Here is a 20,839-nt window from a genome sequence, read left to right as displayed (position 1 = left end):
TACTCACTATTGAATTAGTCTATGGTCTAAAACATTTTAGGTCGATGGAAGTAAAACCAGTAAGAGATGAAAATGTTTTATTATTAAGATGTTTTTTTTTAAATGCTACAGATTTTTAAGGTCTATTGTCAGCACCATAATTTTAAATTCTTAATTTCCCTCTCATTTACATGTGGTTAGGAGCAAGGGGTGGATATTGACTTGTCTAGCCTTGGGAAAGATGTATAGGGAAAGCCGTTGCATTTTTGGGCTTTGTCTTTCAATAATAGGCATTCTCAGTAAAGAAAACCTCAATTAATATTGCCCAAACCAAGGAACAGCCATTCATATGAACAGCCATTCATATGAACAGCCATTCATAACATTCATATTTGTTATGTGTCATAATAATGTTCGTGATTCATGGATTTACTTATGAAGGCAGTTAATAGAGCTCATTTCCTAGAAAGATACCTGCATGGTTGGTTTGTAGATCCATTGCCATGCCACACTTAGAATTTTCACTTTTGGCACTCTATTGAATAACACTCTAGGTATTTCTTCTCCCATGTCATGTTTAAAATGTAATTATTTGAGCTGGTTCCAGTGGAAAATGCACTTAAATCAGTGATGTTTGTATACTTTGAGTTGCTCAAGGGTGAGATAGGCAGTTGATCATTTCTTGCATACTCTACCATTTCTTGCCTCCTTGTCCACGGATATAGTAGAATGCCAGGCTGCTAAACACACACACACACACACACACACACACACACACACACACACACAGGCAATCTACTTGCCTTCTCTTTTTAAATGAAAGCTTCTATTTGTGAAGATAACATCAGATGTTTTGGCAGAGTTACTTTTTAGAGTTTATTTTCAACAGTAGTTTCTGAGTTGGAATGTATTTTGTATCATGGATCAAGGAAAAACATCCAGTTTTCACCCCTTCACCCCAGTTTGCATCTTTAGTTCCTTATTTATAACAGAGATTTTAGTATTTGTAGGCAACTTCTTTATTTTTATTTGTAGTCAGGTGTTATGTCTCAAGATTACTTTCACAAATGTCTGTTGTATTAGAACTGGAGAATTCATGGTGGTGATAATAAATTAACTGTTACCTGGAACTACTGAACACGTAAATTGCTGTTCATATGAGAACTCTGCAGTTTTGCAGTGTAGTTAAGTAGCTTCTGAGTAGTCACAGAATACTTAAATTATTTTGAGTATATGCTTAGCGCTAAGTGTATGTTATTCCATTGTTTTGAAAAGTAATCTTTGTTTAGTACATGTAAAACCCAGTTAACCATAAATTAAAATAAACCAGACTATTTAATTAGAACACTCCATTACTTTAGCCTAGTTGATAATGTTAAGTTCAGTAAAGCTTTGGTTAGCCTGAATGTTTAGGGAATAGAATGGTAGGTTTAATCAAATGTCTTCTTTCTTTCTTTCTTTCTTTCTTTCTTTCTTTCTTTCTTTCTTTCCACAATTACTGTATGCAAAACATGGTCAGAGTAACATATAAATGGGACATATCTGTGCCCTCAAGAAACTTAGTTTCGGCGTCTTTGAAATTTTTGTAGATTTTATTTTCTGCTTTATTGCTTTAATAAGATTAAGATGCATATAATTGAATCTTTTTTTAAATAATTGAATCTTCAATGATGTAGGATCTTATAACGAATGAACCTCATTGTATTGTTTCTCATATAGAGGTAAACGGTGTAGGTGTGCTGACCATACAATTTATCTTAAAAGGTTATTTTTTAGTAATTCGCTGATGTCAGCTTGTTTTTGTTTCCCTGACTTTTATTTTAAAAACACTGTTACACAGGTTAATTGGGCTCTTATTGAAATTTTACTTTGTTAAAAGTTTTACAGTAACATACAATAAATATGTAATTTTTACTGCTTTTTGGTATGTGAGTTGAAATTCAGTAGCTTTTACATATATATATAATATTATGAGCAACAGCATACAAAACTACTATGTATGGTCCATTGTTTGCTTGATGATTTCATGGTATTATTCCTAAATATGAGTTTGATTTTGTATAGCCCAAACCAAACCAAAAGTAGCATTTATAATTTATAATGATACTGTGTTTTTCTTTTCATTCTGAAGTATGAATAAAAACAAATTAAAGCGTTCCTCCCTCCCCCCCCCCCCCCCCCCCCCCACTCCCTGGACTGTTTAGTGCATCTTAAGGAGAGGTTAAGAATTATAGTCAAGCCTGGACTCAGGCCTAACATTAGTTTTACTAGTAGCTTCATTTCACAGTGTAGGTACTGGTTCATCATGTTACACCACTTTATTTTTATGGAGTGGTGGTGGTGGGTTCAAGGCAATGGAATGTTCTAGAATACAGTAAGATTCTTCTGTAGGTTTAAATACCACCAGCTTATAAGGAAAGATGCATAGCCTGAAAGAGATATATTTGATTCTTTCATACAGTGATGTCTGTTTAAAACTTTACTTTCTTAAAAGTTTACAGTAAAATATTATAAATATTGTTTCACTTTTTTTCGATAGTGAATCAAATTCAGTATCTTATAAGTAACATTTTGGGATGTCTGCTTTTTGGAGGCTAAAGTAATAGCATATAGGCTGTTTTTAGTTTTTAAATTTTAACTTTTGGTGGCTAAAATGAACAAATCAGGAGACTATAGATGCTGGAGAGGATGTGGAGAAACAGGAACCCTCTTGCACTGTTGGTGGGAATGCAAACTGGTGCAGCCGCTCTGGAAAACAGTGTGGAGGTTCCTCAAAAAATTAAAAAAAGATCTACCCTATGACCCAGCAATAGCACTGCTAGGAATTTACCCAAGGGATACAGGAGTGCTGATGCATAGGGGCACTTGTACCCCAATGTTTATAGCAGCACTCTCAACAATAGCCAAATTACGGAAAGAGCCTAGATGTCCATCAACTGATGAATGGATAAAGAAATTGTGGTTTATATACACAATGGAATACTACGTGGCAATGAGAAAGAATGAAATATGGCCATTTTAGCAACATGGATGGAACTGGAGAGTGTGATGCTAAGTGAAATAAGTCATACAGAGAAAGACAGATACCATACGTTTTCACTCTTATGTGGATCCTGAGAAACTTAACAGGAGGCCATGGGGGAGGGGAAGGGGGAAAAAAAAAGAGGGAGGGAGGCAAACCATAAGAGACTCTTGAGAACTGAGACTAAATTGAGGGTTGATGGGGGGTGGGAGGGAGGGGAAAGTGGGTGACGGGCATTGAGGAGGGCACCTGTTGGGATGAACACTGGGTGTTGTATGGAAACCAATTTGACAATACATTTCATATTAAAATACATAAATAAATTTTCACTTTTGATTGGGCAAGATGTCTTCCACTTCTTCTCCATTAAAACAACAACAACAAAAGCAACAACAATACAACCTGCCACCAAATAAGAAACCAAACATGCACGTAAAAGAAATTATCTAACCTACTTACACAGGATACCATACCATCTAAGGTGGTGTGATTATTGCCATATATAGAAGGTAACCTTGGCAATCGACTTTCAGTTAAATGCTCTAGGCAAATGTTTGTGCTTATTAATTTGGTTATTGATATGTGTTTGCCTTATGTACCTGATTATCACTGCCTCGTTTCCACAGCTGCAGAGCCTTGGCCCGAAAATGCTACCTTATATCAGCAACTGAAAGGTAGGCACTTGTTCACGATTAAAAATGGTTATGTATAAAAATGTACTTATTACCAAAAAAACCCGTCGATAATGTCATTTACCTCCGAGAGAACATAAAACATAAAGAAGGGATTCTCTCATATAATTTGTATTGGAGAGTTTGCCTAAACTTGTATCTGCCAGTGTAAACCAACTATTCATGGCCTATAAGGTTCTTAGTTTATTATTGACTCATTATATTGGCTGCTGTAGGCAGTGTAAAATGATGTGGTTGCAGGAGCAGTTGGCAGATTTACTGCACCAATAGCTGACACAGCAGATTTTTGAAGTCCTGTGGTAAAGTGGGCTCTCAGTAAAAAGGAACTGTTAAAATGTATAGGCTAGGATGGTTCAGGCTCCCTTTAGCAGCTCTTCATATATCATCAGATCACATTATGGACCCCATTTGGGGCTCGGCAGCCTGCTGCAGTTGTCAGAAGACTGCAAAGTAATGAAGACTAATAGGCAGCAGCCCTAGTCTTCTAAGCATGGAATTTTTATTGCTGCAAACTTGTCATCTTTCTTTTGTGTGACAGACCTAGACACTCTGTGCAATATTAACTGCAAGCTGGTTTTATATGGTTTTGAATGCTTTTACTTTTAACTAGAGGGGTTTGAGAACATACTGTTTTGCTTAATGAAAAGAAGAATAATATTTCTTGAAAACTTGAAAAATGAATTTGTTTTTAAGTGAGTGATTTTAATTAAATATTGTTGATGAAATACGATAAATGGTCAAATAGTTTTGGAGGAAATAGTCTTGTTTTATCATTGTGTACATATTGTGATAATTTAATCAAAATTATGATTGCACAATAGCATTGATAGAGAACTTTGTAATTACTTTGATGAAAGGCTGTACCTTTTATTTTTCAAAATAGGAATAGTGTTTTAAAATCAAAACATTTATAAGTGTATTATACTTGTTTAGCAATCTCACTTTTGACTCGGACCTTTCGTTGTATTTCCACAGGGGAGCAAATTTTGCTTTCTGACAATGCAGCTTCTCTTGCTGTGCAGGTAAATATGTAAATAATGTAATATTTTTTCAATTTGAGTTGCAAGTGTTTTTTCCTCACCAGGAAGTCTCTGATGTCGTATGTGTACAGTTTTTCTGTGTGATTTACCATTATCAATATAACATCTCATCTGTGAACTGCAATTTTATTATGCAATATTTTCAGTTAATTGTTATCAGTATATAAAAGAAAAGTCTTCATTCTTTTTATAAAAATCACTTCTATGCTAGATGTATTCTCTTCGTAGTTTAGCTTTTGACTAGATATGATGGTGTTAATTATTTGTGGTGACAAGTTCATTTATGGATACAATTTAATAACTTATTTGTAAAGATTTATTTACCACATATTTTTAAGCATCGTTCTTTCATTGTGCTCATTCTAGCCTAAATCCTTTTGGCAATCTTAAAGTAGACATACTCTTCTCTGGCTATTCCTTTTGTATTTATGATTGTACTGGTATCTGTTACCCCCAGACCACTTATTGACTGCAGTGGCTCTTTACATTGTAGATCACAGTTGTGGAATCCAAAAAAAGGCTAGTGGTCCTGTAAACTTTACACTGTACTATAGGAAGAAGGGGATAAGTGGGGATTATTTGCTTTAAAAACTAATATAACAATGTATATTAATTAACTGGAATTAAAATAAAAACTTAAGAAAAAAAAATTCTTACAGATATTGCTAAAGGGCCCGGTATAACCCTCAGTGATTCTGTTTCCGTCTCCCTTCTCTTTCATTGTACTGAATTTGCTTATCATATGATTAGACTATCGATAACTTACGCATACATAAAAAGGGAACAAACCTAACTAGTATTATAGATCATTTTTTTACTTCATGTAAATTTAAACAAACTCTATATGTTGTTTGATTCTTTTTTTGGTACTTGACATTGTTTTTTATATTTGTTCATATTGATAGATGTACCTCTAATTTATTCATTTTTATTGATGTATGTTATTCCACTGTATGAATATCCCACAATTCACTAAAAAAAAGAAAAGAGAGAAATGTTTAGGTAGATTTATAGAATTAAAATTATTCAGACGTTTTACAGTTAGCTATTATTTATTTAGTTAGCTTACATAGTTTGAATCACAAAGAGGATTTTATTGTGGAACACCTACAAGATAAAAGAGAAACCTTAAGACGTGTGACATTTTTGGGGATGGGACTGTGAGCTTCTGGAGGACAGAAAGAAGGGGAAGAGAAGGGCCTGTGAGCTTTTGCTGTGTTCTAGGCATGATATTAGGCACTTGGTCATCTCACATTTTCTTATTCAACTTGGTATTCTCTGGGTTTACCGACTGACTGGTCGCATGCCATTCAGTACATTTTTGTGTTCTTTAAGACGGGGGAAGAAGGAAAACATGGAAAGAAATATATTTGGACAATAATTTATTCATATGAGGATCTATGAGTATCTTTAAGTTTCTTTCTTTTAGATTTACTTTAAATCTTTTTACCAAAAAAGTAAATTACATTTATTTTATTTATTTACCTTTATTTTATCTTTAGATACTAGTTTTATAACTAGTGTATTTTTTTCTTATGTTCACTTTAGAGAAGCAGAAATTCTCGGTGATTGTATGCAATAAATATGGACTTTATGCTGCTGTTAATCTTGTTTTTTCTTTTTTTGGTGAGGGAGAACTTAAGTTTAGCTTTCAGATACTTAATAAGTAACATAGTGCCTAGCATACAGGATATACTCAGTAAGTGTTTGTTGAATGAAAGGTTTGTAAGTGTGGTGCCTGATAACTGATAGCACAAGCAAATTATTAGCTGTGTATAAAATAGTATTTTCAATGTTTCTCTTTGAAAAAATAGCTTCAAGACACAGTGAATCTTTTAGTTGAAGCACTAATTCTTTACCCTTTTTTTTTTCATTGCCATTTTTGGGATAACTCTTTCAGGACCTGATGAAAACTGTAAAACATGTCTCAGAAAACATGCCAGAGCGCATACACAAATGGAAACATACCTAGACCATTCTGCACGTGGTTGCAGGGGTTTACTGATCTTGCTGAGGCTATCTGGAGATCCCCTCTGAAGAGCCCCTAAAATTATTGAAGTAATTTTTACCAAATAAGAAGGTATTTTGAGTAGGAATAGACCAGGGGTTCTCAACTGAAAGAAATTTCTACTCCACAAAACACATTTGTCAGTGTTTAGACATTTCTGGTTGTCCTAACTGTTGGGGATGATGCGATTGGCATCTGTTAGGTAAATGCCAGGGATGCTGTTAAACATCTTACAATGCTCAGTACAGTCCCTTCACGACAAAGAAATACCCAGCCCCAAATGAAAATAGTGTCAGTGTTGAGAAACCCTGGAATTAACTAGTTTTCAGTGCAAACCAAGATACCAGTATATTACCATTAAAAAAAAATGTTTTAAATAATCTGGGGAAGGGAAGAAAAAAAGAAATCTTAGTGTGTACTTTATTTAGTAACTCTGTTTTTATGGTTCCTATTAATTTACTTTAACCGTGGCTTTTTAAATCATAGTTGCAATTAAATATAAAGCCAGAAAAAAAGAACCTTTTAAAAATGCAGAATTTTGCTTAAGCATTTCAATTTTTTTGTTATCCTACATATGTCACTTAGATGATAAATTAACCAGCATATATTAAAAATTCTTGGTTTTCTCCAATATTCTTTGACTTGACAGCTGATAGTAGCCATGACTATAAATGTGACTTTTCCAGATATCTGATGTAAACTTTATGGAGTAATTTTCTTCTATATATGGACCAGTATCCGTTTAGAGGAATCAGTTAAATGTGTAAAATTGATGAAAACAATGTGACAGGTATCCATAAACTGGATATTTCTAGAAGATACCAGATATAAAGCATCAGATATTTTAATAGTCTGCCAGTTAAGCCATCAGGAAATTTAAATTTTACCTACCACATAGACTTGGCATTTATTATATTCTTGGAACTAAGTGGTCAGATCTTTTTTGATTAAAGGAACCCTTATGATTTCAGTTTAAAAGAAAATAAATTTTTTTCCCATGGCTGGTATTTCCTCTTAGATTTGCTTTTTCCCCCCCTCATTCACAAATTTTGGTGTTACCTGAAGTGTTTGCCTAGTCATATAACAATCTTGTATGTTGAGTATAGTGACATATTAGTGTAGCGTGTTCCTCTGGTTCTCATGAGCAGTGTGTGTGTGTGTGTGTGTGTGTGTGTGTGTGTGTGTGTAGCAGTATATATGTATGTATATCTATATATACATCAATCTATGTGTGTGTGTTTGGGAAAAGAACTTTGATAATAATTCTGTTACTATTGTCTCACTTCCTAAACCTAAACCACTGTCTGACAGATGTATAATGTATGTAAAGTCGGCCACATACGTGGTTTAAAATTTTGTAATAGTCCCATTAAAAAAGATAAAAAGAAACAGATGAAAGTAACTTTAATAATGTTTTATTTAACCCAGTGTATCAAAATATTATCATTTTCACATGTAATCAGTACAAAATTTGTTAATGGGAGGTTTTTCTTGTTTTTTGAATTTTTTTAAATGTTTATTTTTGAGAGAGAGAGAGAGAGAGAGAGAGAGACACACAGAATGTGAGTGGGGAAGGGGCAGAGAGAGGGAGTCTGAATCTGAAGCAGGCTCCAGGCTCTGAGCTGTCAGGACAGAGCCCAATGCAGGGCTCGAAATCATGAACCAGGAGATCATGACCTGGGCCAAAGTCGGACGCTTAACTTACTGAGCCACCGAAGCTCCCCTGATGTTTTACTTTTGTTTATATTCAGTTCAAGATTTGATGTCTATTTTACACCTACAGCACATCCCAGTTTGTGCTAGCCACATTTCAAGTGCTCAGTAGACACATGTAGCCGATGGCTCTTGTATGGAACAGCACATGTCTAGAAATACAGTAAGCAAATACATATGAACTCCCCTGCAAGTTTTCTATAAAAAAGTCTTATTTTCTTCAAGAAGTTTAGGTCTTTACTGATTTGGAATATGCTATGTACAAGTGAAATGAGCAGTTGGTCTCTTCCAAATACAGCATACCTTAAACATTACTTTTTGTTTCAAGATTCCTCATCTGTAAAAGGGAGTTACAATAGAAGCTCTTCTGTTGGAGGTCATGAGGACTGAATGTGTTAATATATAGAAAAAACACTTCGAAAAGTACTTGGCGTAATGTAAATACGCAGCTAATGTTGGTTATTATTTCTTTCTCTCCTGTTCATTGACAGGAGTGTATATAATCCATGTCAGCAGGAGGAATGCAAGTTTGCAGGCTTTATGATGTCCAACCACACCCGAGTAATTAAAATCAATGTTAGGCTTAAGGATTTTTTTTGACACATAGGAATTTGTGTCCAAATTATTAATACTGAATATTTTAATTCAAACAATGTATTTTTAAAACAATACTGAATAAATTTGTTTTAAAAGTATTGAATACTTGGGGCGCCTGGGTGGCGCAGTCGGTTAAGCGTCCGACTTCAGCCAGGTCACGATCTCGCGGTCCGTGAGTTCGAGCCCCGCGTCAGGCTCTGGGCTGATGGCTCGGAGCCTGGAGCCTGTTTCCGATTCTGTGTCTCCCTCTCTCTCTGCCCCTCCCCCGTTCATGCTCTGTCTCTCTCTGTCCCAAAAAAAAAAAAAAAAAAATAAAAGTATTGAATACTTTTATTGATGAAGGCATTCTACTGAGAGCTTTTATGGGAAGTATCTCATTCTGTCCTTCCCATAACCCTAGTGGAAGGTACTCTTATGAACCTCATTTTTAAAGATGTGGAAACTGAAACGAAGGAAAGCTTTTTTGCCCAAGGTCACAGAGCCCACAAATTGTGGAGGTAACCGACAGCAACAGCATTGGCTGAGTACCTGCCACGTGCTCGTCACTATGCTGAGAGCACTTAATTCTTACTAACTCATTCAGTCCTTACAACAACTAAATGAGGTAGTGCTATTGTAATCCGCATCCTGCAGGCAATGTTAATGAGAACAACCATAATAACCGAAGCTAAAGTTTCCACAGCACTTACTCCATGTGCCAGGTCTTGTTAAATGTACCTCAGGTATCAGAGATAATTTTCACAGCAACTCTAGGAGGTAGGTAGTATTATTATTGCCATTGTACAAATTAAGAAGGTAAAGCCCGTGGTTCAAACTTACATAGGTGGTACTTAGCAGGGCGGGAGTGCCAACCCAGGGAGTATGGAGTCAAGAATCCATGCTCCTAACACTTTGTAGCGTAACAGTCCAGTCCAGTGATGCAGGTCTTTGAATTTTTATCCAAAAATAAGTGGACATTTAATTCAAGAATCACTTCTGACATTTCTTAGCAAGCCGTATCTTGCAATTTATAGATTACATTAAGATGTGAAAAATAAATGTCTGTCAGCTTTTGGATCCCTGAAATGTGATAAACGCAGTCTTACCTATATTATGAGTTATTGTGAAGCTCACTCAAGTCAGATAATAAACGAGAAGTTCTTTTGAAGGCAGTGAAAGCAATAGAAATAGCAGTAGAAATACAAGATGATGTTGAATGTTGAATTAGAGCCTGTTTTGACTACAAAGATTTATAAATACGTATTTTGTGAATGCATATAATAAAATGTTACTTTCTAGTAAGTTTTAGAAGGGATTTTGTTTATTATATATGAATCCAATTTAAAAAGAAACCTGTTTTCCTTTTTTGTATGGCTTACTCTTATTGTAAAAGTTTGAATTTATGTTTGGAGTGTCTCAAACTGATGATCATTATTAGAACGCTGCATAAAAGAGAATGCTGCTTTTTTACTTCACTTAGTTTGTATACTCACTTCCTGTAAGAATGACATTTAAGCCTGGTTAAGGGAAATATCACTATTCTACTTAATTTTCTAGTTTTCCCCTACTTTTTTGTGGATAAATACTCTGTCCCTAAAAATGAAAGGTAAGACAACAGAAAAAAAAAAACAAAAAAAAAAAACAAACCCCACCTGTTTTCTTTCTGTTGAATATGTTGTATCATTTTAAAAAGTCGACATTTTTATAGGCCCTGTTAATTCTGGGCCACGAACACTAACATGTCAGATCTGCTGATAAATTGTTAGCTGACCCTTGCCTTTTTCTTTTAGCAAATGATGCCTTTTAGGTGGGCATATTAATTAGCAGTTAAATGATAATATCCTCATGTAGTGATTGGGAAGAGCAGGAGAAAGGAGTAGCTCTCTCTCCTTTGGACCGCGAGTCCATTGATCTACTGGAGAAATAACAGTGATTATGAAAATAGAGCCACTGTAAACATGTCATGGCATTCAGATGGCTACCGTGGACAGCGTACCTTGACAGCTGTAGAGGAAATGATTTTGAATTTTCAGTTTGGTTGGATAGATTTTTTCCCTTAAACAAGTTGGCTATGGTTGTATGCAATTTTTAGGTGTCAGTTCAAACCTGACAAAGATGACACCAGTGGATATATTTTAATAGAGAATTAAGAGGACACTTTTATGAAAAACATTCTTTAAATAGATGCATCTTAAAGTTTTTGGACGTTTGTTTACCTCTCCCACTTGAATCATCTGCTGCAAAATGAGGCTTCTGTATTTTCTTTCAAGATTAGAAGGGGGGGAAGGAAAGCTTAGAGATAGAGGGAATTTAGGGAACGTTTGTCACATAAGGGGACTTGTGAAATCCTTTTCAGTATTCTAAAATGAGAAAAATGGAGGCTACAGGATGCTTCCTTGATATCACTGAATTTAAATTCTTCAGATTGAATGTCATATCACCTTTATAGACCAGGAGTATTAAAGTATTTTGGTGATTTATGCTTTTAAGGATTTAAGTATATAAAATGCGATCTTCAGAAAAGATAATTTAAATTGAGGTGATTAAAATTGAACTGAAATTACAAACAGAATTTAGCAAATTAAAAACATTTTCAGTATTAATTTCTCAGCATATGAATCGTATGGCATACATAAAACATTTAAATTAGTCTTACAGGATTTGGGAGAATGAAGTATATTCAGAATACAGTTAGGTGGCTTTTAGAGTTGTCAGTTTTAGTAATTAGTGAAATAAAATGGTTTTGTAGGGTAATGGTTTGCTAACCTAAGTATCTCTTTAACTTAGCAAAAATGCGCTTTCCTGCAGTCAGGAGAGATTGCAAGTTAGAATGTCAACCATATACTTTTCTGGTTAAAAAGTAAATAGCAAGTGGATTTTAAAATTTGTTGCTATTAAGCAGAACAATGAAGACCTAGCAGTAAGATGAAAAAATGGCAGTCTATTTTTAAATAGAAAAAGGCTAGAATTCTTCATTATTAGATACACAGTATCAGCATAATCGATCTAGCAGCATTATATTTGAGCTGAAAATACACTTAAATTTGAGGCCATAGACTAGCCTGTGTGAACGAAACATCTTTCATATAGTTCTAAGATGAAATTACCCTCGAATGAATAGCATCTTCATTTATCTTCAAACCTCTTCTGTGCTCTTAGTGTATCTACTCTTTCAACATTCTACAACAAGAATTACATTATACCATTATACCAGAGTACTTCTGCAGTGTGAAATAGATTGGTTTGGAAAATGAACCTGGCTTTGCTATAAATTACATTCTCAGGTACAAAGAAATTTGTTATTTTGTTTAAAATAGTCACAAATATAATTAAGGTCTTAATTTATGTTAAACTACAAATATGGCTATTACTTTAACTGGATTAGGAACTTAATCTGTCACTTCAAGAATGATACCTAACACTTTTCATTTGTAACCTTAGATACATTATTTCAATTACAGGGTCTGCAGCTGTTTGATATAAAAAATGAATTATTTTGTAGGTAGATTTGTTCATGGTTTTTAATTTTAAAACATGCCTCTTCAGTAAGGGGGAAAATAATTCTTTGGTTGTTGTCACAGATTTTCTTTTGTGTCCTGGTAAAACAAGATATGAATTAAAAATCAGAACCATTTTCATTTTGTGCCCTGAAAATGGTATTGCATGCTTTCGAATAGTCTGTAGGGAATTCTTACGTGAAATATTTCAAATTTAATTATGAAATGAATAGAAGCTTTGTCCTAAGAAAGAAAACCGGAGGTCTGCTGTCTAAGGATAGCTTTACATGGTTAGACTGAAAATTGCTTTTCCCTATCTAGAATTTGGTAACTTTGTTAATGTGACCTATATACATTTAGAAGCTATGTTTATAATCCCTTAAGTTCCACAATATTAATCAGTATAAAGCACCTGATCTTTTAAAAACTTAAGAACAATTCCTTAAAATTTTATATTATTTAAAACAATTTTTTTAACATTCATTTTTGAGAGACAGAGACAGAGTGCGAGCAGGGGAGGGGCAGAGAAAGTGGGAGACACAGAATCTGAAGCAGGCTCCAGGCTCTGAGCTGTCAGCACAGAGCCCGATGTGGTGCTTCAACCCACGAACCGTGAGAACATGACCTGAATTGAAGTCGGATGCTTAACCAACTGAGCCACCCAGACGCCCTTATTTTTATATTTTTATGAGCAAGCAATGTTGATTTTATTGCTTAAACGCAAAGAGTATTCTTGTGTGTTTAACTTGTAAGACAAGTAGATGTTCATTTTGTTTTTGGAATAGTGAAGCGGAAAGAAAATAGTTGGTGCTGTTTATTGGTAAATGATCCAATATGGAGTTATGGTTAGTTTATCAAAATGAATACATTTTAGATCCCTGACATCTACTATTTAGCTTATCCTAAGAATTTAAAATTTGGTGGGCTTTTGTTGTTGTTATTTTTCTCAGTTGGGAATCTTTATCTGTAAAATATAAAACTTTAAAATACTCGTTATAGGAGCTCAAAAAAAAAAAAGTTTCCTTTCTTTATTCCCAAGTTGTTCATTGAGTGCCAGATATGCAACTGGTGTTGCTTTAGGTTCTTGGGTTGTAAGAATTATTCTTTCTGTGCCTTTTGACTAGTTTATCGCTCCTTATGCTTAATATTGACCTTACAACTTTTATTTATATTTAATTCTAACAGGGAGAGCTTATATCTTTCCCTATTCTGGTTATCTTTATTTGTTGCTTTCCTTCTGAACTTGATTTTTTTCCTACAGCTGTCAGGTGTTGATGTATCTAAAGTTGATTCAAATATTCCAAAAGTAGTTTTCAGGTGAGAGTTGTATTAGGGAAGATCTGTTCTCTGTTGTGATCTGTCTTCATACGTGCTTTCATTAGCTTTTTATGGTTTTGGTACCAGATTTGCTCTATTTAAAAGCTTTTTCTGCTCATTGAATTGTGGTTTCTGATAATGTTTTTTAAGTTAAATTCCTGTAACTATTTTTCTAAAACAATATCTGCTTACTGATATTTGTCATTTTATTGATTTTAAAAAATAACTCTGAATTTAACAGGAGTTACATCTAACTTTTTAATGCAGTAATCTTTGGTTCCATAAAATAACAAAATGCTAGTCTTTGTTGTAGTTTACTAGTTTTCTACAAACTTAGGTATGTTTGTATTTATTGTGCATATCTATGGCTTATTCCTCGAGCAAGTGTTACATGAGAACCTATAGTATGCTGAGGATAAAGCAGTGAACAAGACAGACATGGTCAGTGTGTGCTAATAGAGCTTACAGTCTGGAGGGGAGGCCTGTTATCAATAATTTATCAGTTTTGTCAATGTGTGGACTTTGAAAAATTATTCATAAAGTAAGCATTTATGTCAATATCAAAACATCTTTATTCAGTTGTTTTTGCCTTGTTTAAAAGATTTTATATAAGGTATGTACTGTAAACCAGAAATCATATATTTACTCTTCATCTTATTTTTTAAAAAAGTACTTTTTGGGGTGCCTGGGTGGCTCAGTCTGTTGAGCGTCCGACTTCGGCTCAGGTCATGATCCCACGGCTTGTGAGTTTGAGCCCCATTTCAGGCTCTGTGCTAACAGCTCAGAGCCTGGAGCCTGCTTCACATTCTTGTCTCTGTCTCTCTCTCTGCCCCTCCCCGTCTCGTATACTGTCTCTCTCAAATATAAATAAGCATAAAAAAATTAAAAAAAAAAAAAAAGAAGAAAGCTTATCAGGTAAAGGACCTTTCTCTAACAGTCAGATCCTGCCCAGAGATGGCTCGCTGGGAGGCATCTGCTTTGTTAAGTCTTACTGTTCTGTCTATACTGATTCTTAAAATTGATGCAGAGGATTTTCATTTTTCAAAAGGCATTCTAGTCTTCTCAAACAGTATGCTTCTTAAGTCTGTACTCTGTTAGGATCCATTAGGTTATGCTAGGCACTTAACCAGTGACAATTAAGGAGTGGGAATGTGCTAATGGTCACCCAGTCATTGGTATGGTGTATGAGTCAGCAACAGAAAGTCACCTTCCTCTAAATGATGGTAGGACAGAATGTCAATGAGGCAGCGTCCTCCCTGTGCAAATGTAGTAGCCAGGGCAGGCCTGTTGTTGGCTAGCTGTGTTTCCCTTCTCATAGTTTTATGAACTGAATATTTTTATTTGCCCTTTTGTTTTGTTTGTTTTTTGTTGTTGTTAACCTAATGCAATTAAAAGATGTTTGATATTTCAGGTTTCTTAATATTGCAGATTCTGTTTTCCTTCTCCTGTCAGATAGCATCATATTTATTTCTGTAAAAGAAATTGATGATTTTTTTCAGCTTCAAATTTAATTTCATTAAGTTTGCCCTTCCAGATCCTTTCTGAGATATTTTTAGTATATTTCTTTGGGAACAAAGAGTTAAACTAGGTATGCATAATTTTTGAAATGTTTTGTTTTGTTGGATTTTCTCATTAATATTATTCTGCTTACCTTATATTAATTATACGACCTGTGTACTTAATTTAAATCTCCCGAAGGCTCGTAATTCTCCATAAGGTACAGCACCATATAATGCTGTGTTATACCTTTTGTCCCTGTGACTTTTTCATCCCATAACTGCAAGCCTGTATCTCCCACTCTCCTTCACCCATCCCCCTCCTCTCCTCCCGTCTGCCAACTGTCAATTTGTTCTCTGTATTTGTGGGAATCTTTGGTTTTTTGTTTGTTCATTTGTTTTGTGTTTTAGAGTCCACATGTAAGTGATCTCATTCCTTTTTATGGCTGAGTAATATTCCATGGTGTGTGTGTGTATACAAACACTACATCTTCTTCATCCATCGACAGATACTTGGGTTGCTTTCATATCTTGGCTACTATAAATAATGCTGCAGTGAACATAGGTATACCTATATCTTCTGAGTTCATGTTTTTGCCTTCTTTGGGTAAATATTCAGTAATGGAATGACTGGATCGGAATCTCTATGCTGTTTTTCATAGTGGTTGCACCAATTTTCATTCCTACCAATAGTGCATGAGGGTTCCTTTTTCTCCACATCCCTACCAGTGCTTTTTATTTCTTGTCTTTTTGATAGTAACCATTCTGACAGGTGTAAAGGTGATAAATCTCATTGTGGTTTTGATATACATTTCTCTGACGTTGAGCATCTTTTCATGTGTCTGTTGGTCATCTGTATGTCTTCTTTGGAAGGATTTCTATTCAGGTCCTCTGCTCACTTTTTAATCCGATTATTTGGAGTTTTTGGTGTTGACTTATGTCCGTTCTTTTTACACTTTGGGTATTGACTTTTCACTTTTTAAACTTGGTGGGCTATAGATGCAGGGAACAGAAGAGATCAAAGGTAAAAACTATCCCTGGTTGTGTTTTTATTCTGCATAAATAACTATAGCTCTACCCGTTTCTTAACACCTCAGTATTACCATCCTTGCAGGAAAGTGTTGACAAAGATTATACTGATTTGTAGGTACTTCTGTCACCTCTGTCCACAAAAGAAAAGGGCGTGGGTGGCCTTTGAGGTTGGGCTTCTCAACATTTCAGGAGAATCTGCTTATCTGGTTTCAAAGCATATAACTGCCTTCGTGACCAGGTCTTTGAAAAGAGAATAGAGTTGTTTCCTAGTCATTGCCTGTCAGGAAAGTTTGACAAGGAAGTGATGTTAGAGCAGTCCATCTAAAGACTCCTAAGTCTCCCTTCTCCCACCAAAACCTTCTCATCCTGCACTTTTTCCTATTTTGGTAAATGGCATTTCCATTGTTGTAGTTGTTTATGTCAGAAAGTTTGGGCCATCTTTGGAGTCCTCTTTTTCCTATATCCACATCCAGTTGTCAGCAAACCCTTTTGGCCCTAGTTTAAAAATGTAGCCAGAATCCGACTTCTTGTCCCCCCTAGCACTCCTGTCTTAATCCAGGCCACCACCATTTCTTGCCTAGATTACTGCGGAATCCTTCTTCTTTTTTTTAATGTTTGTTTGTTTGTTTGTTTGTTTATTTATTTATTTATTTATTTATTTATTTATTTATTTTGAGAGAGAGAGACAGAGTATGACCTGGGCAGGGGCACCAATGCGGGGCTTGAACCCATGAACCGTGAGATCATGACCTGAGCCGAAGTCGGATGCCCAACCGACTGAGCCACCCAGGCGCCCCCAGAATCCTTCTAACTAGTGCTTCTGCTTCTATGCTTCTACTGTCTACAATCTAATCTCTGTATAACTGCTTATAATCCTTTAAAACGTTAGATTCCAGCAGTTTTCAGCTGAGCACCTTCTTGTAATTGTTCTTCTCATGCAAAGTAAAAGTCAGAATCCTTACAAGTATCTGTAAGTCCTACATGATCTCCTGGTTGTCTCTGATGTTCCCTGTTACCACTCACTTCCTTAATCTGCATTGTCGGACTGGTCTTGTCCCTCAGACACACCAGTGGAAGCATAAGACTGTTTTAGTGCCTTTGAACATGGCTGGCTCCCTAACTTTCTTCAGGTTTATGCCCAAATGTTACTTTATTGGTGAGCCCTCATCTGACCACTCTACTTATAATAGCAATACCTTCATACTGCTTTGTATTTCTAAGTAGCAGGAATCACCATACATATTTTCATTTTTTTTTGCATATCATCTCTCTCCATTAGAATGTAAACTCAGTGAAGGCCGAGACTTTAAGGTCCCTGTTCTGTTCTCAGTGCCTAGAACAGTTGTGATATATAGTAGCTGCTCAGTAAATATGTATTGAATATGGGGATGAATGCATAAATGTTTTCCACTCATTCTTCTAGATATTTAGAATTGTGTCTTTCTATCAAGTTAGTTCACAGGAAGCTATGCATTGGACCAAATAAATTAGCCTTTTGTAGGCCTTATTGAGCTGTGTTTTAATGTTTTACCCCAGCCCCTTAGAAGAAAAATAACACAAAAAGCAATTTTGCATTTGGTATATGTTGTCTCATGTCATTCAGTAGCCATACAGAAGATTCCAGATGAGAAATGTCTTTTGGAGTGTAGTATAAGAAGTTGGGTTGAGGAGCAACTCTATTCTTTTTTTTTCCTCAAATTTTTATTTAAATTCTAGTCAGGTAACATATAGTGTAATATTAGTTTCAGGAGTAGAATTTAATGATTCATCACTTACTTATAACATTCAGTGCTCATCATAACAAGTGTCCTTCTTGTTATGATAGCCCACCCCCCACCCACCTCCCTCCATCAATCCTCAGTTTGTTCTCCATAAGAGTATCTGATGGTTTGCTTTCCTTTCTTTTTGTTTTTCCCTTTCTGTATGTTCATTTGCTTTGTTTCTTAAATTGCACATATGAGTAAAATCATATGGTATTTGCCTTTCTCTGACTTATTTTGCGTAGCATAATGCAGTCTAGCTCCATCCACATTGTTGCAAATGGCAAGAGTTCATTCTTTTTGATGGCTGAGTAATGTTCCTTTTTGAGGAACCCCCACACTGTTTTCCAGAATGGCTGCACCAGTTTGCATTCCCACCAACAGTGTAAGAGGGTTCCCTTTTCTCTGCATCCTTCCAAACATCTGTTGTTTCCTGTGTTAATTTTAGCCATTCTGACAGGTGTGAAGTGGTATCTCATCATGGTTTTGATTGGTACTTCCCTGATGATGAGTGATGTTGAGCATCTTCTCATGTGTTTGTCAGCCGTCTGGATGTCTTCTTTAGAAAAATATCTATTCATTTCTTCACTGGTTTATTTGTTTTTTTGGGTGTTGAGTTTGAGAAGTTCTTTTTAAAAAATTTTTAACATTTATTTTTGAGAGAGAGAGCGCGAGTGAGAGTGTGCAGGAGTGGGGGAGGAGCAGAGAGAGAGGGACACAGAATCTGAAGCAGGCTCCATGCTCTGAGCTGTCAGCACAGAACCTGACATGGGGCTTGAGCCCACTATGAGATCAAACCCCAGCCAAAGTCAGATGCTTAACTGACTGAGCCACTCCGTTGCCCTGAGTTTTATAGGTTTTTTATAGGTTTTGGGGCACCATTCTTTTTTGAAGACTACAAATATTCCATTGATGGATTCACCGCAGTTTACTGAATCAGTCTCTTATTGGTGGGTATTAGGCTATTATTATAAGTATAAATATTATAAATATAGTATAATTATACTATAAATAGGGATTAGGCATGAATATCCTAACATATATCTTACATGATTTTAGGCATATATGTCCATATGATAGATTTCTAACAATACAATTGTGGGGTCAGAGGATATGTACATTTAGGATTTTCATAGATGTTGCTAAGCTACCCTTCAAGAAAACTGCATTGATTCATATTCCAGCTAGTGGTTAAATATAAATTTTATGTTATGACTAAGCAGACTTTTAAAAAATGTTTTTATTATCAGGAGTTTCTGTTGCTACATCAAAAAAATTCACATAGGAAAACTAGAAGATTTACTGAATTTTAGACTTCTTTAGTCTTCATTTTGTGATTTGATGTATTGTTGAGATTTTCATGTTTGTTCATTTATTTATTGAGCTGATAATCATTATCTGGCATATAACTGGGAATTACAAGAGTAAACGCTAGTTTTAGAAGACAGAGGAATCTGAAATGAGAAGTGAGAAGAATCAGAAGCTTGTCACCATGTTACTGAAAGATTACTGTAATGGGATCCCTGTCTGTATTCCTGATACTCTGTTATGTACAACATTTGAAAAGGTTTTCCCAACATTTAAACTGTTAGTCTTATAATCTAATCAAAGCAATGGCATTTTTATTAACAATAACAACTTTTGAATCTAGGATTTAAGGTATTTGTAATGGTCTACTTGACTGATAACAGATTTTTTTTGTTCTCTATACTTTTGGCTTCACTTTCACTTATATGCAAATAAATTTTATTCTTCAAGACCAGTTTTTGCAAAAAGATCTGAGCCATGGTTCCCAGAAGATATGATTCAGAGGTAATAATTGAAGACATAGAATTTAGAATCTTTATGGAGTATTGTAGGTATCATCTTCTGGGACTGTTTCTGGAATTTCTCTGATTTAAAAGTTCTCAGTGAATGCTCTTTGTAAAGAATTCAGAGTCAAGAAAAATATATAATCCTTGTATATTTTTTCCTTTCTCATAATAGCAATTGGTGACATTGTATACCCTTTTTAGCTTAGAGTTAGGAATTGTATTTTATTTATTTTTAATGTTTAGTTTTGAGAGAGGGGGTGGGGCAGAGAGAGGGGGACAGAGGATCCGAAGCAGGCTCTGTGCTGATAGCAAACAGTCCGATGCAGAGCTCTAACTCGTGAACCATGAGACCAAGAGCTGAGCTGAAGTCAGATGCGTAACACTGAACTGATTGAGCCACTCAGCACCCCTGGAGTTAGGAATTTTAGATTCAAGTTTGCTACTAATATTAATAGACGTTTGAGCTGCTCCCCGTATTTGATTCTTAGGATCAAGCTGCTTAAGAGCATTTTTGTATATGTGTATGTTAGTGGCTATATGCCTTGTTTCTTTTTGATATATTTCTGGGAATGGAATTGTTGGCTGATAGGGTAGTCATGTGCTTAGTAGAAATGACCAAACATTTTCAAGGTGGTTGGATTAATTTACACTCCCACCAGTAAGTAATATATGAGAGGCTTGTCACAAATAAAAACAGTCCACTGTCCTATCCTTTTCCTATCCCAAATCTGGATATACAGAGATAACTACTTTCATTTCTTTTAGCTGTATTATTTTGCCAGGTATTTACCTCTGTATTTTTAAGTAAGATGCTTATGTTACTACTTCATTTAAAAATTTTGAAATTCCCCTCTTACAACTCACCTCCTTCTCCTCCATCTTCCCAATAGTGT

General features: G+C 35.2%; 1 protein-coding gene across 1 annotated transcript in view; it reads left to right on the top strand.

Annotated features, from left to right (window-relative positions):
- Positions 1–20,839, top strand: part of MTX2 (metaxin 2) — a 66,262-nt gene that overhangs the window by 19,306 nt on the left and 26,117 nt on the right. The window contains exons 2-3 of the mRNA XM_060621847.3: positions 3,628–3,675; positions 4,669–4,715. Of these exons, the coding sequence (XP_060477830.1) occupies positions 3,628–3,675; positions 4,669–4,715 (95 nt within the window). The remainder of the gene's footprint in view (positions 1–3,627; positions 3,676–4,668; positions 4,716–20,839) is intronic.

Source organism: Panthera onca, chromosome C1 (genome assembly GCF_046562875.1).
Source record: "Panthera onca isolate mPanOnc1 chromosome C1, mPanOnc1 haplotype 2, whole genome shotgun sequence".
NCBI lineage: Eukaryota > Metazoa > Chordata > Mammalia > Carnivora > Felidae > Panthera > Panthera onca.
Note: the sequence above shows the minus strand (reverse complement) of the source record. Positions and strands in the feature narration are given on the sequence as shown.